The following is a 19,778-nucleotide window of genomic DNA, read 5'->3' as shown; positions in this document are numbered from 1 at the left end:
ACTGTGATAAGACGTGTTGAATAATGATTATGTCACGGTATATACTGGCAAACAGCCGATAAGTAGGCAATAATTAGAGAGGATTTAAGCTAGCAACTCAAAATGCTAACGTACAATTAACGGAGCAAAACAACCACTTCTCGCGAGATTTGAGGAATTAACGCCTAATGGCCTAAATCTATCCTAATCTGCGTCTACCTGTCACTTCTTGGTCTGGACGTCTTTTTTTTGTTAACATGTGAATATTAACGTTTATAATTGACTCATTTTACTTAATAATGTACTTTTAACAATGTTTAACAGGAACAGTCATTTTTTTGTTATTTCAATAATTTAGATATTACATACAAAAACATGTAACATAAACAATATTCATATCAATGAAGTATTAAACAAGCAACAAGCATGGGAAATAAAAACAGCCAACATAATATAAATAAAAGTGTAATTATATAACACTCTAAAAGTGTCCATTAGGCATATAGATTGATCCAACTCCTTGTTTTGGCTGTCTTGGAAGACTTTTTCCTACTTGTCAATTAAATCTGACAATATTTTTTGCAGCCAGGACGTCAGATTTGTTTTTGAGTTGAAATGTTAGCACTGAACTGGTCATCCCAGTGAGCTTCAGACTCTACCAGTATCAACAGTATTTCAGAAACTCTAATTTCAGCATTATCTTCACATATTCCCAGCGTTACAATTTAGCCATGCTAATTACAACATATGTCAAAAGGAAGCCCTGTGACTCACAGAATAATTGCCAGAGAAGACCTACATTATCCACTCCAGCTGTGCCTAATAGCCCTTGTGCGTAAAAGGAGCGTAAATGGACCCCCGTGGCGCAATGGCGCACCACCAGTGAAAACGAGCTGCTATCTGTTCTCTATCAGCATTTGAATAATTCAGCAGTGAGGTGTGGACTACCTGCTCACCTTAGTGTTCATCATTAGTAATAATCCAGGCTAGAAGGATTCGGATTTATATTTTTATGCGGAGACGTTTGGCTGAAATTACGCACAGTTTGGCGATGATGGAGCTTGTTAAACTTGTTATAATAGTTCTGCTGCTTCTCACAAGTGTTTTCTGCCAAGAAATGGAAGTTGACAACTGGAGAGAAGGCATCGAAGAGGTGAGACTTATCAAACTTATATCATATTTGTCATATAAAGATTTGCCATGTTTGTAATGAATCAGAAAACATCTATACGCGCGTCCCAGGAGATTTTTGAATGGAAACATCTAAAATAACTTATAATAGTTATAATAATTTTATTTTCGGTTTAGAAGTTCTTGGCAAGATCATTTATTTGACTTGGGCTGCAGCTGTAAAAAGAGATAAAGAGCATTATTTGATTTTTCTTTGCATTCTTTGTCTCCTAAAAGAACAAGTGGCCAAACTCAGGTGTAATTCGAGATGTATTCGTGAGAATGAGCAGAAATCCAGGATCTCAAGTCTTTCCGAGAGTCATTGAGAAGGACTCAGGTGAAGCTGTTTGATGGCATTTCTCACCAAGAAATACTGTGTTTATTATTTTTTTTTAAGACTGCTGCGTTCAGGTCTCATTTTGTTTCTTTTCTCCAACAGCAAAATCACAGAGATCACGTAAACGTAAGTTTTATTGCTTTGCTTCTTATTTAAAAAAAAACTCAATCAAGTGACTGTTGCATTTTAACGGATCTTTTCATTCTCAGGGAACAGATTTCAAACATTTGTTGGACTGATGGGTAAAAGGAGCTTCGAGGATCAAGGTATACTTTCAATAAAGACATTAATTATTCTGAGGGGCAGTTTGAGTGAAAATCTGCCTGGTAACAGCTGTTTTTTTTATCCTTGCAGGAGCGATGTGAGCTGCACAGAAGATTAAGAATCTGCTCGTTTAATTTATTATTTTTCATTCCTGGCGAAAACTTGTATTTTGCGTGTTACTTGTATCATTGAATACATTTAAATTTGAGTCGAGTTTGCCACTTTTTCAAAAGCTGAGCAATTAGCGCCATCTGGTGTTCAAATAACATGGTGAAATACTGTCTGTATCTAACAGTATAATGACAAGCAGTCCTGTAAGAGAGAAAAAAAAAGCATCCACACGTTTTCATAATAAACCATTTCACTCCTCGGTATCATCACAGGTTTATTAAGTGACTTTGTACAATACAAATGAAAAATAAAATTAAAAATACAGAGATGGAGTACATAGCCAAAGCAAATTGCGGTGTTGACTCTTCATTTCCCACTGATCGTTTCCGCAGAGTGATTGAAATATTTGTATTTTTTTTTTGTCTTTTTAAAGCGTCCCGGATCACTGTAACAAATGAAAGCGTGTTTCTTAACAGTGGACGCTGCTCTCAAGTCTCTGAGGATTTTCTAAACATACAAAAGAACTCGTTACTTCAGCTGGCTCGGTATATATAAAAATAAACTAAAGTGAAATATAACACTTAATGATGACATTATAAATGGTGATCCAAGGCTAATGGAAATAGCTAAACACAGAGGAAAAAGAAAGCGTTACATTTCAGAAAAAAGAGAAGCTTTAGCCGTTGTTTTTTTGTTTTTTTTATCTATAAAAAGGCCCAAGGTGCATTTTATTGTTTTTCATGATCTCAGGTTTCTCTGCTGACTGGCGCACTGATAGGAGGAGGGTTAAAGGTTTACCGCTCAAAACAAAAAGGATTAGTCGATGCCTCGTCCTCCTCTGACTTTAATACACGATGGAAGATCGGGTTAAATGTTCATATACTGTTACTTTCATTTTATCTGTAAACACATTAAATCCACCAGACCTTGATTGTAAAACAGCCAAACATGACTCAGGGGTATTTATTTATTATTTGTCTGCAGTGCTCTCTGTAAAACTGTACACATAAGTCCTTTAAAAGCAACCTTGGGATGAAAAAAGAAAAGAGAGCAGCAAGTTGGGGGGGTGGGGTGGGGTTGGGGGGCAGGGACAGTATTCAGTTATAACAACAACAATAATAATAATAATAACATCAATAATAATAATTAGAATAATAATATGGGTTTGGCCTTTCTAAAACAGGTTCCATTAATTCTGTCGTTATGGGAAAACACATTCTTTGATGATGAGTCCCGAGGCAGCGAGGGGGCTCTGTGGTGGCAGCTCTGTACGTACATGAAGACCCCCCCCCTTCACCTCCTCACATACCCATAATACCCCCAGTACCCCCCTCTAGTGGCTGGGAGCAGGAGCGCAGCCGTGCTGGCAGACAGAGCGGGGGACAGGGGACAAGAGGAGGGGAGAAGAAGAAAGGGGGCAGGGGAGAAGAAGGGGGAGGAGGGGAGGAAAAGGGATTAGGAGGTGGGTGATGTCAGCGCCACACACTGGCGTCCTGACCGGCAACGTTGGCAAACAATATTAACTCGAGCCGGGGTGGTCCTGCCGACTGTCTCTTAAAAGATCTTGCCTTTCTTTTTGTTTTTCTCCAGGGTCCTGCAGAAAAGGACAAACACACACTTTTAGTTTCAGATCTCTGAGCAGCAAATTCAACCATCACTTTATAAGTTATGTCTGTAAGAAATAAGGTATTAAAAAGCCAACGCAATACTTATACATTTATACCAAAGTATACTATATGTTGTCCGCAGTGACCGTTCCTCAACGTTTTTGCCCTGGGACCTCTCCAGCTACGTAATTAAAGTGCACTTGTGACCCATTTTTGCTGGCTGAATACACACATTGGTTTCGATCACGCTGACCAAACATTGATCTTCTTCACATAACAGAATCCTGAATTTGTCTGTGCTCTCACTGGTTTCAGGTGGTGGGCTCAGTTGTTAGTTGTAGCTCTGCACGATGCTGGAAAACACTCATTGCGATATCTTTCTCTCCAGCAATTTTAATATATTATTTTTTTTAAAAAAAAGAAATACATTAGCTCTGTCAAATTATTCAAAAACAAGAAAGCAAACAGCACGTTGCGATAAAACAAATGTCTCCAAAACCAGCACTGCAAACACAGTGTGTGTGTGTGTGTTTTCTCACAACCCAAACAGATCAGTGAACATCCGGTTTAAAGTATCAATATTCGTGTACACAATACCGGCAGTTTCATTTACTCATCTGCATACCTTTTCTTGCACTTCTCACAAACTACCCTCTCCGTATCAGATTCTCTGGGAGATTTAATCGGCCTTGAATAAACTGCGTTACCAGGGAGCACTACGTGACAACTGCATCGCCTGACTGCTCGTCTCTGTTGTTGCTTGAAGCGCTATGTTTGTGTGACAAACTGAAAGAAGCCAGAAATAGCCAGATGGCCATGACGAAAACCAGGATTGCCAGTCGGACAATTCTGATGGCTGCTGCGGGCAACTCCTTACAGATGTTCTGTCTGATGCAATTTGAAAAAAAACAGTTTTCTCTTTCTTCAGGAAGATCAGATGTCCACAAGGTGGCACTAATCCATTACTGTCCACCGTTTACCCTCCAACGATCCTTAAGATCAGTCCCACAGTGTGTTGTTTAGGAGCCTAAATACTTGGGTTTGGTAAAAATACTGAGTGTGTGTGTGTCAGTTGTACCTGGAAGCCTCCAATTTCTGCTGCTCCAGGCGCTGCTGGGCCTCCCAGTTGGCTCTCTCCTCCTCAAACACGCGTCTCTTCTCCTCCAGCTCCTTGTGCTGAGCCTCCAGGTTCTTCTTCATCTGCTCATGACGCCGCTGAAGCTGCAGAGACACAGGAAGGAAGAGACCGTCAGTACTTTCTCTTCTATGTTTCTGCAGTTTACAATACCCACGAACCGGAATGAAAAGAGACAAGCCCTCAAACAGATAGTACTCAAACTGAATCAAAGAGCCTTGTGTGCAGCAATATATATATATTTTTTGGTGTCAGTTAACAAAAAAAAAAAGAGGGAAATGTTCAACAGACACTAAACAAGGGAGAATGCTTGGACAGAAAAAAGGCTTGAAGTCAATATTAAATTCATGAGAGGGGAAAATTAATGTTTCATTTCATGGTTTTAAGCTTTAGTTCCAGCTCTGACTTCATGTTCCATTTTATCAGCGATGTTAGATTAGCACACAGGCTGTTTTTCTCATGTACCAAAAACTATAATAACTTGTCATGTTGAGTTGAGTTGTGGTGCGTTTTGATTTTGACAAAAACAAAAACATGTCATCTGTTTCCGTCGTCACCAGATATTGTTCGACGCAGACATCATCAGTCTGCATGTTACACACACATCAACTGCAGGCGGACAAATACATGAAGTGCCAAGTACAAAAGAGGGAACCAGAAAAAACGAACATCATTTGACACAAATCAGCAACACACTCTCATAAGCTCCCTCACACTTCTAACCACTAAAAACAAGTCAGCATAAGAGGAAGGAAGGAGCCTAGACAGAGATGAGTAACTTCACGAGGGCATGAACGGCAGAATTCATTAAACCACATTCGTACGTGTGTTTGCGTGCGTGTGTTTTACCTCAGCTTCAGAGTCTTTGAGCTTCTGCACTTTTTCCTTGACTTTCATCTCAAACACCTGCTCCATCTCCATCTCCATCTTCTTCATCTTGGTCACATGCTCCCGTCGTTCCTCCTCCATCTGGGCCAGGGGACTCCTGCACAAACACACGCACAAGCAGACACAAGCACACAAAGACACACATTTAGACCTGCACTGCAGAGCATCACCAGCACCGGCCTACTCAACAGTCTGCTGATAAAGTGTGAACAGTAATTACTAGAGTTGTCACGATAATTAACTGAATTCGCTTAAGTTAATTAAGTGTATTCAAAAAAACTCAACTCTTTGACCCAATTTGTTCTGCACACAGAAATCTTATTTAAACATGAGGAAGAAAAAGGCGATGAAGAGAAAGGAGCATGTTTTACTTTCAATATGAAACAGCAAGTAAAACATGCAACGTTTCCTCTCCTAGACTGAGCTGTGCAGACGATCTGTACAAATCTTTTATTCAAATTATATCGTGACAACATCAGCCCTCATTTCCCAAAGAAATGCATCATTGTCAGGGTGCAGGAGGGCGGAAAGGAAAAGTCTCAGGGAGGACGGGATCCGACAAGGCTGACAGGAGCAGGAGACCAAACCGACCACGAGACATCTCTGGGAACCAGAGGAAGGACCCAAAGCTACTGCAGGGCACCTGTGAACACCAGCTGTTAGTGCACGTGGTGGGTTAAATGTTAGTAAAGCTCACCAGGATGTTTTATTGCAGTGTGAGTGTACAGAGACCTGACATTAAATATGGAGAGGTTGCCTGTGATTATGAGGACTGTACAGTCAGGACAGACGACGGTGTTACAACTGATTTAAATTAAATAATAAAAGAGGTGATGCTGAAGGAGACAACAATGTGATCCTAAAGCAACATTATGAAAATATTTTACCTCAAAATAAAAAGCGTCAAGATCATTTTGATGGCACAGTGACGTGTGATAGGGAGGCCTCTGTTAGTCCAACCATGTAACCTGGGTGAGCGAGAGTGCGCTCTTGCAAGAAGTCCATAATGCTTCACTTCGGTTGAATGCATTACATATGCAAAGAGGAACAAACTAATTTGAATGTAAAACTTTGGTTTGGTTGTTTTAGTTGAGAGATCTCCTGAATTTGTATTTGGTTCTGATGGGTTTGAAGTGTTTCAGGCTAAGCTGGTTTACGGATGTTGTTAACATTGACAACTAAAGGTCGAATGCATCAACAGCTGTAACTTAAAGCAATTCCAACGTCATGAATTGATGTTAATGTCGAGCATCTCATAGTCATTTTTAACCACTCCTTTACTCTCATGTGCAGGTCTCTGTTATTACTCCAAGCAGCAGCAGGAGGTGGAAGCAGCAGCAATAAATGCAACAGTGGAAAGAGTTCAAGGCTTTGTCACAGTCATAGCCCTCAAACGATATTCATGAGTGTGGCAATTCATAGTTTTTTCTCCCGCTGTTCCTGGAAATTTCTACTGACAGGGGGAAGTCGGGGGGAAAAAGAAAACCTACAGTAATTCAACATGGAGGAAAGAAAACACCCAAATGCAGCCAACGTGGGAGTAAAAGAGGAAGGAGGGAGGGAGAGAGCTCATTCACAAGGGTCTCAAAAAAAAAAAAGTGAAAAAAAAAAAATGACCACTTACATTCCTTCAACTGTGTCAATTCTAAAAAACAAAAACACATTCAACCAAACACACACACACGCACGCAGACACACACGCACAGACACACACAGCATGCAATAATGAGGTCATGCACTAAAACATTTTTTTAGACGTGTTCTGTGATCTCAGCCACTTTTTACACTGCAAATGGAAAAAATGAAAGCTTGGAAATAATAAATGTCAGCTTTGTGAGCTGGGTGTCAAATATATTAACAGAGTCGATCAAATGTTTAGCTGTGTGTTAGCATTAGCAGTGTGAGGCCTTTATTCAGCCGTAGAGCCAGAATCAAAGCTGAGTGAGTTAGCCATTTGCTTGTGTCTACATGAATGAGAAAGCAGCGTGGTGCTTTGAATGGAAACCGATTAACACAAAAATCAGTGGCTTGATTTTATGCAAAGTAGTACAGTCAGAGGTTTCGACAAAAAATCAGCAAAAATCATCGAGTGTTTGTCAAACGTCACAAAGAGAGAACAATTGGAGGATGGAAACGTATGAACGCAGATGTTTTCCGTTACCTGGAACCTAAATATAGGACAGGAGTAAATAAAGTGACAACAACTCATTCTCATGCTGCTTTTTAAGGATTTCTGCAGGTTTCCTCAAGTTAAATTTAAGAATTTCAAAGACCTTTTTTAAAACAACACAAAGTAGAATGTAATTATGGAAAATCAGGTGATATGTCCCAAAAGTAATTCATATCATTATTTTACCGCAGAATGTATCGCATTTGATTTAACACATGCAACTGTAAAAAATTAGGCCAAAATACACAATATCAAACACAGAAAAATACAATCAAAGGTTAATCTGGTATCAATCAGTTCCACTTCGCATATCAACATAATCTGAGATGCTTGTAAATCTGATAAATAACAGTCGACTGAGGTAAGTAACCAGCAGTTCAGAGCTCCTGTTCCTGTTCTATTCTACACAGTTTGAGTTGCAGGTTTAAATACCCCGCAGCACTCGGTGGATAAAGTTACATAGAAGTGAACCTGTCCTGCTCGCATCGACTACAGCTGCTGTCTTTAGTGAACTTTGTCCGGCACTTACTTGGTGGACAGTTGACCTTTAGCCCTGTTGTTGTCCACTCCGTTGTAGGTGACAGCGGCCAGCTTCCTGCTGCGGTAGTTTTCATAGTGGACGTTGTTTGTCACGTCCTTCAGGTCCTGCATGTGAGTTCTAGAGACAGACAATCAAACAACTCAATATATTTATTAAGCTCTTTCAGTAAAGTTTCAAACTGCTTCTTCTGCAACATCATCAACGCAGTTAAACAAAAATTAATACTGACTGAATTTATTAAATGTCTGATACCTCTAAGATCTTTTATTATTGGAGATCCTGAACTTAAACTCCCTTTGTTTATCGACTGCCTGGTTAACTGAGGTGTTAATTAACTGTAAATGTTGCAGGTTACTTGTCATCGTTGTGTTTGTACCTGATGAGCATGTCCCTGAGGATGGTGAAGTCACAGTGGTCGCTGTTTTCAACTAGGAGAGAAAACAAGAAGCCGGTCAGACAGTCATCTGAATAATAACTGTGTAGCCTTGTTTATTCAGACATTCACTAACATCTCGGGTCTGAGTTGTCGTAAATAATATTCGGTTCCTGTGTTCAGGAATGCTGTCGAACGGTCCTTACTTGTTGGAGAATGACACAACATTCTTATGTCTATTCATATTTGATCTGATTTATTTTTATGACTCCTACTAATTTCATCAGTTGCCCAAATTCATCACTTATTCAATTTCTTCAGGTGAATTCATTTGAATGCATCACTTATTCAATTTTTTAAAGCAAATTAATGTGGATGCATCACTTATTTAATTTCTTCATGGGAATTTCACAATTTAAGCTTTTTTTTTTTGCTGCAGTCAGTAAAACTTCATACCTTCTGCAACCCCCCAGGGGTACTGTCTCCCTCTGACCCTCTTGCTGTTCACCTCGATGATGGTGTTGCTTCCTACTACAGCCAGCGGCAACTTGTCCTAGTAAAAGAGCAACATTTGGAATAATTAACATAAACGCTTGAGTCCAGGTTACATATATAATATGACGTGTCAGGTGACATATAGTACCTTTATCTTCTTCACCAGCCTGTTCTCTTCTTCGTCGTCCGTCTCGGGGAACTCGTAGATCTTGATCTTGTGCTCTTGGATCTCCCGCATGATCTGGCAGCAAAAGAGAGGATCTTTTAGAAACTTCTGGCAGAGTTAATTGGAAACATTAGCCTCCTTAATCTAATGTTGAGTCGGGAAAAATACATCTGTTCAATCAAGAGATGTACTCTCTATACTCTGCCTTGAGGAAATGTAGATTTTTGCATCTTACATGTCTTCACTTTACAACACTTTAAATGTCTTATGTTGTTAGAACAAAACTTTCATTTTTGTGTTTATACATATGAATAATTTACAGAAAACCTTCCACACATCGTAGCAGAAACAGCTGTAGCACCAACGAGGTTCTACTTTATTTGGGTTTGCTTCAGGACGCACGTCTCTGCCAAGATAGCGATGACCACAGTGAAAAAGGAAAAAAAACGCTCTTGGATATTTTTTTCTGCAGTGGTGTGCAGCTGGGGAAACTACTGACCTGTTTCTTGAACTGTTGGCATTCCTCTGGGGTGAGGGTGTCTGCTTTGGCGATCAGCGGTATGACATTGACTTTCTCATGCAACCGTTTCATGAACTCAATGTCCAAGGGCTTCAGTCTGCAATGAGATAAAGATTCAACTTTACAAGGAGTTCAAGCTGTCTCAAATCATGTTCTAACGCTCTGTACCTTGTACTTAGTATTGATATACTGTAGCTTTTTTTCTTACCATTCTAGCGCATTTAAGTACAGAACAATGAATCAAACAATTGTGGAATTAGTTTTTTTGTCAATTTAGGACCAAATGCAACATTTTTGTGGCTGACTGGCTTTTGGATTTACTTTTTAAAACGTTTTCTCGGTCAGCCCTTCTTTAGACAACACAAGCGGAAATGGCGCTTAACCAAATATAGAGAAGCATCCATGACGCCTGACTGATGTTTGTAATGTCTAAGAAAATGACCTTATAGTCGTGAGAAACCATTGCTATTCTTGGCTGTTTGTGAGATGAATAAATAACATTTGACATGGCTGAATTACTGAGTTATAGCTCCGCATTTCGATATAATCTTTATTTCACTCTTTGAAGTTACAGTGGAAATATCCGTCTGAGCTGAACTGCCTGAAGCAGAATCTGATACAGTATGAGCAGTGGGATGCATGTTTGTCACGTTGCCAACAGCCATGCAGATCTATTTAAAAAACACATAGTGCTGCACTGAAAACCTGGATGTAACCGCTAAAAACAACAGTTCTACTGAATCTACTGATGAGCCTACAAATGTCATTAACAAATCTGATGCTATTGCACACCCAGTGAGTCTGATGAACTTTTGTAATAAACCCAACAATGAATGACAACAGCTAGTCCATGGAGCAGGACATGTGCACACCAGCAGGCACTGTATGATTAACAACAGTATAATTTCACTGCTTCGATCGTAATCAAACTGACTACGAGGATTTGCTGATATCAAGAGAGATTTCAGCTACTATTTAATAAAGTGCCATTTTTTTTCATCTGATCTTCTTATCAATCAGATGACATCAAAAAGTCAAAAATGCCCATTACAACTTCCCATAGCCTGAGGTCATGTCTATAAATGTCTTGTTTTGTTTGACCTAAATGTCCCAAACTAAAATGTATTCATTTCATGATGACAGCTGACAAAGAGGAGCAGTAAATCTGCACATCTAAGAAGCTGGCACATATGAAATTGCGGCATATTTTCATTGCTTTTGCTCGATAAATGACTGAAGTGATTAATTGACTTTCAGCTCTACTTACTGATGCTGACAATGTCAGAAAACCCCTCTGATGATTGGTTTTCAACCGCAGTTTGGGGAAAGCCGCACTTAATGATTTAGCAGAGATTGGTGTGGGCGATCTTTTCCATCGTGAGTCACCGTCCTCAGAAAAGCGGCCACCTCAGTTCAGCTGGGTGCTCAATGTCCAGATTGTCTCTCAGTGTTGGAGGTCATTGTGATTCTGCGTGAGAGCTGTCAGCTGGTGTTATGAGGGGATGCTGTGTGTGTGTGTGTGTACGAGAACATACGCTGCCCATCCTCAAGGATAACATACTGCTTGTGTGGGTACAGAGGGCTGGCTTGTACAAACACAATGTCTCACAGAGGACGGACGGAGGGGTCGAGGAAGGAGGAGAAAAAAAAGCACGAGGAGAAAGAAGGACAGAGCCTTCTTCATTGTTTACAGTAAGTCATGGTCAACAGCTTTAAGGGCATGTGAGTACACAGTGGACATTTGCATGAACACAAACTGGGACACAAACAACAGTATCCTGCATTACAATGGCAAACAGCAGAAGCTCCGTTTGTATTTTTTTTTCTCATTTTTAAAAGGTCAAGAGTCTTGACTAGAGGCTGGGGAAACCACAGATTTTCAGCAGACGGAAATGATCCTAGCATTAAAATCAGGGGGATTAGCAAAATGATGGGATATGGATAATGATAATACTCGACTTTAGCGTTTTGATGATTTGCAAATAATTTATCCCGAACCTAAACCCGATCCAAGTAATAAATCGGGGCTAGAACAAGGCACATTATTAAATTTTCTTTGAAGCTGCCCAAAAAATGTGAAAATTCTGGTAAGAGGTCAAATAAACTCTGTCAGTAACTACTGAGATACCCGTCTGTACTCGGGTATCTATTCTTGGACTACTTCCACCTGAGTTTAGACTGTCAGCTGCAAAAAAACAACAGAGATAGCCATTTAATGTTCACTGAAGGCTAAACGCTGTGTTGACACTGCCTGGAGGAGCACTCAGACGCCTGCAGATGGACATGGGCTTGAACGTCCAACAGCTCAGCCACGAAAAAACAAACTGAGGTCAAAAAGGGGACAAATAAAGAGTCAGTATCAAGTCAAAAATTTGTTTTTTTTCTCTTCTTATCCTTCAGCTGAATAAATTCAATTTTCTTCGCCCTCAGTGAAAATCAGATTTTAACTGGCAGGCCTAAAAGCATAATTTTTAATTTGTCAAATCCTGGTCCAGTAGTCAGCATACACAACTGTGATGAAAAAGCTCAAAGCCTCCAGCGTGCATAAAATGAGTATGAGCTTTACTGTCAAGCAGGAGACATCTTGTGTACAACAACTAAACTTGTGAAACGAGAAATTCTAATGAGGGAGAAGAACTAGCTGCCATTTTAAGTATTTGCATGAGACATGCAGAAATTATAATTATTTTCTGCAAAAACCACATCAGACACACATCAGATAATTCTTATACATGTCACAATACATGAGAAGATTTGTGTGAATATGGGGACAATTTATTGATTATCTTTAAAGACACCTATCAAGGTGTTTGCCGACTACCTGAAAGATGAGAACATTGTAATGTATAAAGTTGTCGACTGAATATCAGCCTTTTGTTTTCAGGGGAGGAAATAACCTCTGAATTTTCTCAATTTCACTTCTCCCACACTTTCTACTCTTTGACTCGATACTCCTACTCTTTTTAAAGGAAAGACTAGATGAGCACATTTGAGCTGTCAGCTAGCTGTAGCAGATCTGGTGGGAATAATAAACACGACAGATTAAATTCCATACAGTCGTGTCTTTATGAAACATTTGGCGATCGGTATCATCTGCTGGGCATTTCGCCAGCTTCTCTCTCTGTATTGCTCCCCCCACCCTCGTCATTTTATTCCATCTGCAAGCTTGAAGTTTTAACCCTTATTTTGCAGGAAGAGCTGTCCTCACATGATCGTTTACAGCAACGGCCCGGAGGCAGTGAGTGTAGAAGATGGGAGTAAGACAACACGCATATTCACTGCACACACTTAGGAGCTGCTCAGCCTGACCGCAGCTTCATGCTGTCGGCCACTTAGCTGCACTGACCTTCAATGCAAATGGACTGAGGGCTTTACTGGCTATCCTTCCTTTGATTTTCCAGACTGCACAGAGACCTGAACCAGCACCCTTCACTTCCAGTCACAACCCTGCTTCTCTGACCTTTGGGGCATTCTTGACCCTTCATTTCCCTCCTTCCACCCTTTTTTTTTACTCATTTCCTCTCACTGTTCCAGCGCCCAACCCTTTCCTTTCTCCAATCCAATCCGTTCTTTACGACCATCCTCTATTCTTTGTATTTAACAAGGAAGTGGTGATTCAAGCTCCTGATTCTAACTGGGTCAGCACATATTACCAGCATGGGTGGTGTAGGCCGCTCTGAGTAAAAGCATTCACAAAAAAGGGCATTTATTTTGTTATTAATTTGTGTCCCAGACTCACCCATGTCCTGAGGGGGCGATGAAGTACAGGCAGCAGTGGATTCGGCTGTCGGGCATCTGCCGTCTGTTCACCCGGGATTCTGAGTTCAGGTAGTCTTCAAACTTGCTGTCTATGTGGTCGATGATTGGCTGCCAGCTGCATAACACAAATTACAGCTTCCATTAAGAATCAAAGGCTGAGAAGTTCCCCCCTGAATTAGGAATGTCAGAGAGGTTTTAAGGATTCCAAGTGAAGGAATATTATCTGTGCTGGGCTGAGGTTGTGGCGATCCTTACCAGTTGCTGTTGTCAACAGCATCTCCAAACCCTGGGGTGTCAACTATTGTGAGCAGCAGCTGGACACCGCCTTCCTTTATTAAAACTTTGGACTGCTCCACCTGACACAGAGGAAATAATAAAAGGGCACATTGTGTTAACTTCTGCAACAAACTCTGCTTTAAAACTGTTTAATTGGGAAATGTAAAATCATCATGACTGTGAGGCAGCAGCATCACAGATCATACAGTTCACACCGAAAACACTCAAAGCTAGCAGCATGTAGCAACACGCCAACCCACACTGTGCTATTAGCTAACTATGTTGAGAAACCAAAGACACACACAAGCATCTGGAGATAGAAATGCTGTCAGTCAGGAGCCAGACAGATAAAGTGCAGCACTTGAGGCACTAAACATTCAGGACAGCGTTGTGTAATTAAGTAAGATGGACTTTATGGAAGGAACAGACAGCCAGCCTGACCTTTTCAAAATAAGGTTTTACTGCATCTATCAAAGAGTCAGTCAAACCTCTTCACAGTGAGTTAAAAACGATTTTTTTTTTACAAACCAAGAAAGCTGTTAACACAGCTAGATCGAATAAAAACTAAAAGTAATAGACGTTCTCGTCTCATTAAAAATGGTCAGACGATGTTGTTACGTTGAACGTTAGAGATAAAGTTTCGTTAGGACTTTTTGCAGTTTTTAAGACTATTTGAACACAATTTAAAACCCATTTCATGTCCACACTGGCTAAAAAGCACAGAGGATATGAGGGAAATTTGGAGTCAGTTCAGTGTTATAATTACTGGCTGTTTGTGCCATTGGTATTTGTGATGGAACAGTTTCAGAAAGGGGAAAGGACTCTTTTTTTGAGTGCCTGTAGGAACCCTGGACAACTATTTCTGTGCTCTTTGTTAATCAGTTTGCATGACGTACAGTGAGAAAGGCAATTATTCTGTATTTAATAGAGCTAGTTCTCTGGCATTGTGATATTGTAAATCACTATGTTTATAGACAGACCATTCATGTGTGCTTTCATAATAATGTGGTATCTTTGTTAATGTTCCAGCCGATGTTGTGAACTAGCAAGCAAAGAAGTTTAATTTGCTGTATTCATCTTAGTGGGCTGAGAGGCAATTAATCTACTTGAGAGCTACATAGTTGAAACACAGTGGAAAAAAAACAGATAATTAAGTAGGCAATTATGCGTAAAACACAGATCTATATTTGTTAGTTCTGAGGCCACATACTCAAATAGAACTTCAAAATGATGGTTTGGACAGCTGCCAAAGCTGCTGGTGGGTTAGAAAACGTTACCAGCCACAGCCTGTAACACATTTCAATGTTGTTTATTGAACTGTGCAATCTCCCAACTCTGAAATTTGATCTACTTAGAGCTGTATTAAACAAAAACACCCTGCGGCAATTTCCCATCTGTACCTGTTTTTTTTGGTCGCAGCACATGCCAACACCGTGGATGTTTTTTTACACCACGTGAAACAACTCAGCTCAAAGAGAATATTTGTTTAATTGTACCTGTACAGTCTTTTTGATTCTATGCGAAGGACCAGGATACTCTGCCGAATACAGGTCTGTGAGGAACAGAGAGTTGATCAACGTGGATTTGCCCAACCCTGATTCACCTGAAAAAAGCAAAAGCAGAAGACAAAATCAGTCGAGGAACACATGGACCAAACATATTCAAGTTATATTTAGACAGTTAGTCAGATGGTAAGGCTTTGCATAACTTGGAATACAACATTCCTACTACAAGAACCCAACCCTCTGAATTATATCCACACAAACATCACTGTTGGCATCTTTAAAGACAATTAAAGGTCATGTGCTGTCCGAAGTTGAGACTGACATTTGCCCAAGACATTAATCCATTTGGGTTTACAGTTCAAAGGCTAAGGACACAACACTGACAATGGCTCTTGTTATGTTCAGCTGACTGGCTGTGCAGTCTGGGAGGCTTCTCAAGCTTGGCTGGCCATTGTGTGCCCAGTTTCCAAGCTCCAATGAAAAGGATCATTAGTGGAAATGACCACTGACACTGCCTGCCTTGGCTGATGGCCACAAGTCAATATTTAATGAGCCACCATTTACACCCAAGCTACAGCCAAAGGCTAATTTGTGGAGCTCAATCTGTAACATTTGTCGGTCGTCGGTTTTATGCGTGGCATGTAGAAATGCACTGTGAGCCTGCGCAGTTTAAAAGAACTGCAATGTGAAGTGATGACAGGCCTGTGAAATGAGCTGATTGCAATGTGGAGTGAACAGGTTGTTGGGTTATGAGTTTCATTAGGCATGGGCAGACATGCCAGTCGCTGCTGGTATTACCGGTCCCATCGCTCTCGTTCCCTGCATTTATCTTTCATCCTCCTCCTTCTCTCTTTCACACCACACTGGTGACGCATTGCGTTGCGCGGCAGGGACATGTGGGCACACAGCTCATCAGAGCCAAGGAAAGCTTAATATTGCGTGTGGTGTGTGTGTGTCCAAAAAATGGCAGGCATCTAACTATCACCAATCCCAGAGGAACTCCTCGACTTTCCTTGTTGCTAGATGCAATACCTTTTCCATCTTTTTCTGAAATTGTTCCCAAAACAAGATTATTTGTCAGAAACACATAAAAGCATTCGCAGGTCCCAGAAGACCACTTGGTGACCATCCAGCAGCTTTTACAGAGGGCACTGCGTGGAATGAGAGAAAATGAAACTCAAGAGGCCTTTTATGAGGATTTTCTAATGTAAATAACAGCAATGAAAAGACCGCACACTGACTGACATGTATCAGCAAAAAGCCTGTAGAAACGAAGTGTTGCTATCACAACGGGAGACGTGCTATTCTTAGAGGCATGCTGGGTACGAATTCTGCTGGTCCCACCACAGGAAATGGTTTTGACCCGAGGAAGCATTTTCCCTCCAAACAGGGACTGATCAGCCGAGGAGGATCTTGGCCCGGTGTCAACCACCACATCCAGGCATTTTAAAAGAATGTCTGCATTTTTGATTTGCTGAGTGCAGCTCTAGATAAATGCATCCCAAATGTGTCTGCTCTGGCAGAATAAGTCGAAGACAGTGACATTAAGATTAATTTGAATACCAGCAATAGTCCCCTCCTCTCCGACTTAGAAGTTAACACTACAAAACTTGGGGCATGTCCTTTGTACAAAAATATGGCTCCACACACATGCACACAAAAAATCTCTCTCGTGCTCTCCAAAAAAACAAACCACAGACTGTAACGCCAACCGCAACAAATACAATGAAATGATTCATTAAAAACATGCGCAAACACAGCAGTGTGTGTTCTTCTTACCAACAACCATCAGGGTGAACTCAAAGCCCCTCTTGACAGACTTCCTGTACACTTGGTTTGGGAGGCTTGCAAAGCCGACATATCCCTCCAGATTCTTTTGCTGCTGTAAAACACAAAAAAAATACATACATCAAAACCACAAAGAAATCTAATCTCACTCCCCTGCGTTAGCTGCAAAGCTTAAAAGAACAGTTTTAAGCCGTATTCCCATGCTGCAAAAACAGGAAAAAAAGGAAAACACCAGAATCCTTATGTTCCCTTTAAGTAGATTCAAAGTTGGACAAAACATTTTTATAATACAGTCTGCATTTGCTTAATCCAGATTTTGTACAAGGTAAATCACACTTACGGTAAGTAACACATTCAAATCCAAAATGGATATATTCTAGATGTTTCATACGTCATGCCTTACTTTTAAAACATATTAATTAATGAGGAAACAGTCGTTACACTGGAGATTGTTGAGATCACAAGTGAACTTCAAAATCATGCTCTTCAGACCTGAATGCTGCTTGTCCACATGTAATGGCAGTTATTTAAATCATAGATATAATTTTGTAATAATACTTACAGCTGTTTTATGCAGATCAATGTGATGTGGTCCCAGTGTGCAGGAAAAGCCAGCATTTCCAGGGCCAGAGAGCAAATGGAGAGAGCACAAAAACAAAAAACGCAACAGAAAATCAATGTCAGGCCATCTGACAAACAACCCATTCTCTGTCCAGCATCAGTTTCCCAAGCTGAGAGGCCTGGGGCAAAATGATTCATGATCTATATTGTAACAACACAGACACTTGGCCAGTGTTGTACATATTTCACTCCACTTGCTCCTTTAATGTCAGTAGCACCATAAAGCTAGGTCCATTGACTGTTTCAGCTTTTTCTTTTCGCCCGTGGCTAGGAGTGGATTTTTGTCTCTCACGCTGCAGCATCTCCTGCCTACCAACTACAGCCCACATGTCTTCTGTGTGACGCTCTGACTTAATGTGCTCATTTGCCTACAGGATGTGCAGTTTTAAATCTCTGCAGCATTTTACAGCTTTAGTTTGTTAATCATTAAACTACGGATTTTGCAGAAACTCCACCTTGCACCTCAACTCCAATCATCTTTTATCAAAGCAATCAGAAAAACTGAGTGGAAAATTTGAGGGCTGTCATTTTAAAATGACAGCTGTCTGTTGCTTTTCCGGTTATGTCTGTCAGCTCTGATAAAGGAAGTGGTGGCAGCTTGAGGACTAAATTATATTACGCTTGTGCAGATTTTAAAAAGATTTTCCTCAACAAAACACAGTTTGTTGTTTCAGGTTGAGGGGAAACCAGGTGCAGTTTTCTGCCTTAGAGGCAGAAGCCAATGAACTTAAAGTCAAAACATGAACCTTGAGGTACTAGATCCACTGTAATCCAGATTAGATGGCAGTCGTAACCTCCTTACAACTAACCCTGACACATCTTCCTGGTTTGGCTTCGACTGCCTAACCTAGATGCTCCACTCATGGCAGTTTAATCAAATTATTGATCGCACACTAATGCAACCCCCATCACGGCCACACAGACGACACAAAGTGGTCGCTCGCCCCATTTTAAGAGGCACTTTGAACAGGTCGTCATGTACAAATGTAATGCTTTTATACTGCGCTACTATTTAACAGTATCTCGTTTAAACAATACGAACACTATACAAAGCTCTGTCGTTACATTTCCTTTCCCCCATAGGTTCAAACAAGTTAGCATTAAACGCGAGCTGTTTAATCCAACATACGACACTTACTTAGCTCGTTAGTCAAATTGGTAGTATTTTTTTAAAAAACATTTTTAAAACAAAACACCATCATCCTAACAGGAATGTAAACGTGGTTTAATATGTTCGCTTATAACACACATAAAAAAACGTTTACTAGACTACTTTGCTGAAGAGCTAAAGACAGGAAATGACACTCCGGTTAGATCATGCAGCCTGCTAGCGACACCCAAGCTAACAACTAGCTAGGAAGCTAGCTAGCATGCTAGCACACTATCAAACTGTAGGCGGACGACTGGGCGTTGGTTGCTCAGACAACTGCAGAAGCTAAACAGCGGCAAAGCCAAATAGTTTCACAAGCGAAACAAATCCAACATGAGTGATCACAGTTTGAGTTTATAACAAATGTTCCTGAAAAAGTCACGACAGTATCTGACCGCAGCAGTCTCACCCATAACGTTGACGCTCCCTGCCGCCTCGAAAACCGATCATTCACAAGCCGACATTCCCCCTTCTCGCCGATTTTACTCGAGCTACGCACTTTGAGGCACGTAACGCCTCTCGCGCCCAGCGAGCCTACGCTGAAACACTGACGTAGAACGTACGTGAATCACAAAGGGAGGAACGCTCCAGTCTCGCGGTAACGTGTGTTTCCTTTCAGTGTCGTTGTGTTCTCGCGATAGCTAACGTTTATGGAAAGAACTTTTTTTTTTATTATTATGTGGAACAATTTTCTTTTTGAAAGCTGAATTAATTACAGTTTCCACTCGGTCCCCATGCTCTTGCGGTTTAATTGAATAAGAACTGGGCGTGATTTGTTCATGTACCATCAGTTGATTAATTAAATTCCTGTCCATTTCCTCACGTTTAAATTATCACAGTTAATTTGAAATATATATGTGTGTTTGTGTTTGTGTGTCAAACGACATTTCAGTGAGTTTAAACGCTCGACGACGGAATGCGAA

General features: G+C 40.6%; 2 protein-coding genes across 3 annotated transcripts; one reads left to right on the top strand and one right to left on the bottom strand.

Moving 5' to 3' along the window:
- The first annotated feature begins 461 nt into the window (after positions 1–461).
- Positions 462–2,211, top strand: LOC119005383 (protachykinin). The gene is made up of 5 exons (XM_037072955.1): positions 462–1,132; positions 1,387–1,486; positions 1,589–1,612; positions 1,696–1,752; positions 1,841–2,211. Exons 1-5 carry the CDS (start codon positions 992–994, stop codon positions 1,849–1,851), a joined length of 333 nt encoding a protein of 110 aa, XP_036928850.1. The 5' UTR covers positions 462–991; the 3' UTR covers positions 1,852–2,211.
- On the bottom strand, positions 2,123–19,422 carry sept7b (septin 7b). 2 transcript variants are annotated; one of them, XM_037072937.1, is made up of 15 exons: positions 19,265–19,422; positions 18,245–18,246; positions 17,076–17,178; positions 15,288–15,394; positions 13,771–13,871; positions 13,496–13,630; positions 9,736–9,853; positions 9,219–9,311; positions 9,032–9,128; positions 8,579–8,630; positions 8,191–8,319; positions 7,116–7,136; positions 5,453–5,588; positions 4,547–4,689; positions 2,123–3,455 (listed from the first exon to the last, which is right to left on the bottom strand). In XM_037072937.1, the coding sequence occupies exons 1-15, from the start codon at positions 19,266–19,268 to the stop codon at positions 3,416–3,418; spliced, it is 1,281 nt and encodes a 426-aa protein (XP_036928832.1). In that variant the 5' UTR covers positions 19,269–19,422; the 3' UTR covers positions 2,123–3,415. The 2 variants fall into 2 exon arrangements, with proteins under 2 accessions (XP_036928832.1, XP_036928833.1); XM_037072938.1 differs by having other exon boundaries at positions 17,076–17,175; positions 19,265–19,377.
- Between the last annotated feature and the right edge of the window lie 356 nt (positions 19,423–19,778).

Source organism: Acanthopagrus latus, chromosome 17 (genome assembly GCF_904848185.1).
Source record: "Acanthopagrus latus isolate v.2019 chromosome 17, fAcaLat1.1, whole genome shotgun sequence".
In the NCBI taxonomy this organism is placed as follows: domain Eukaryota; kingdom Metazoa; phylum Chordata; class Actinopteri; order Spariformes; family Sparidae; genus Acanthopagrus; species Acanthopagrus latus.
The sequence above is the reverse complement of the archived record's forward strand: the minus strand, read 5'-3'. Positions and strand labels throughout refer to the sequence as shown.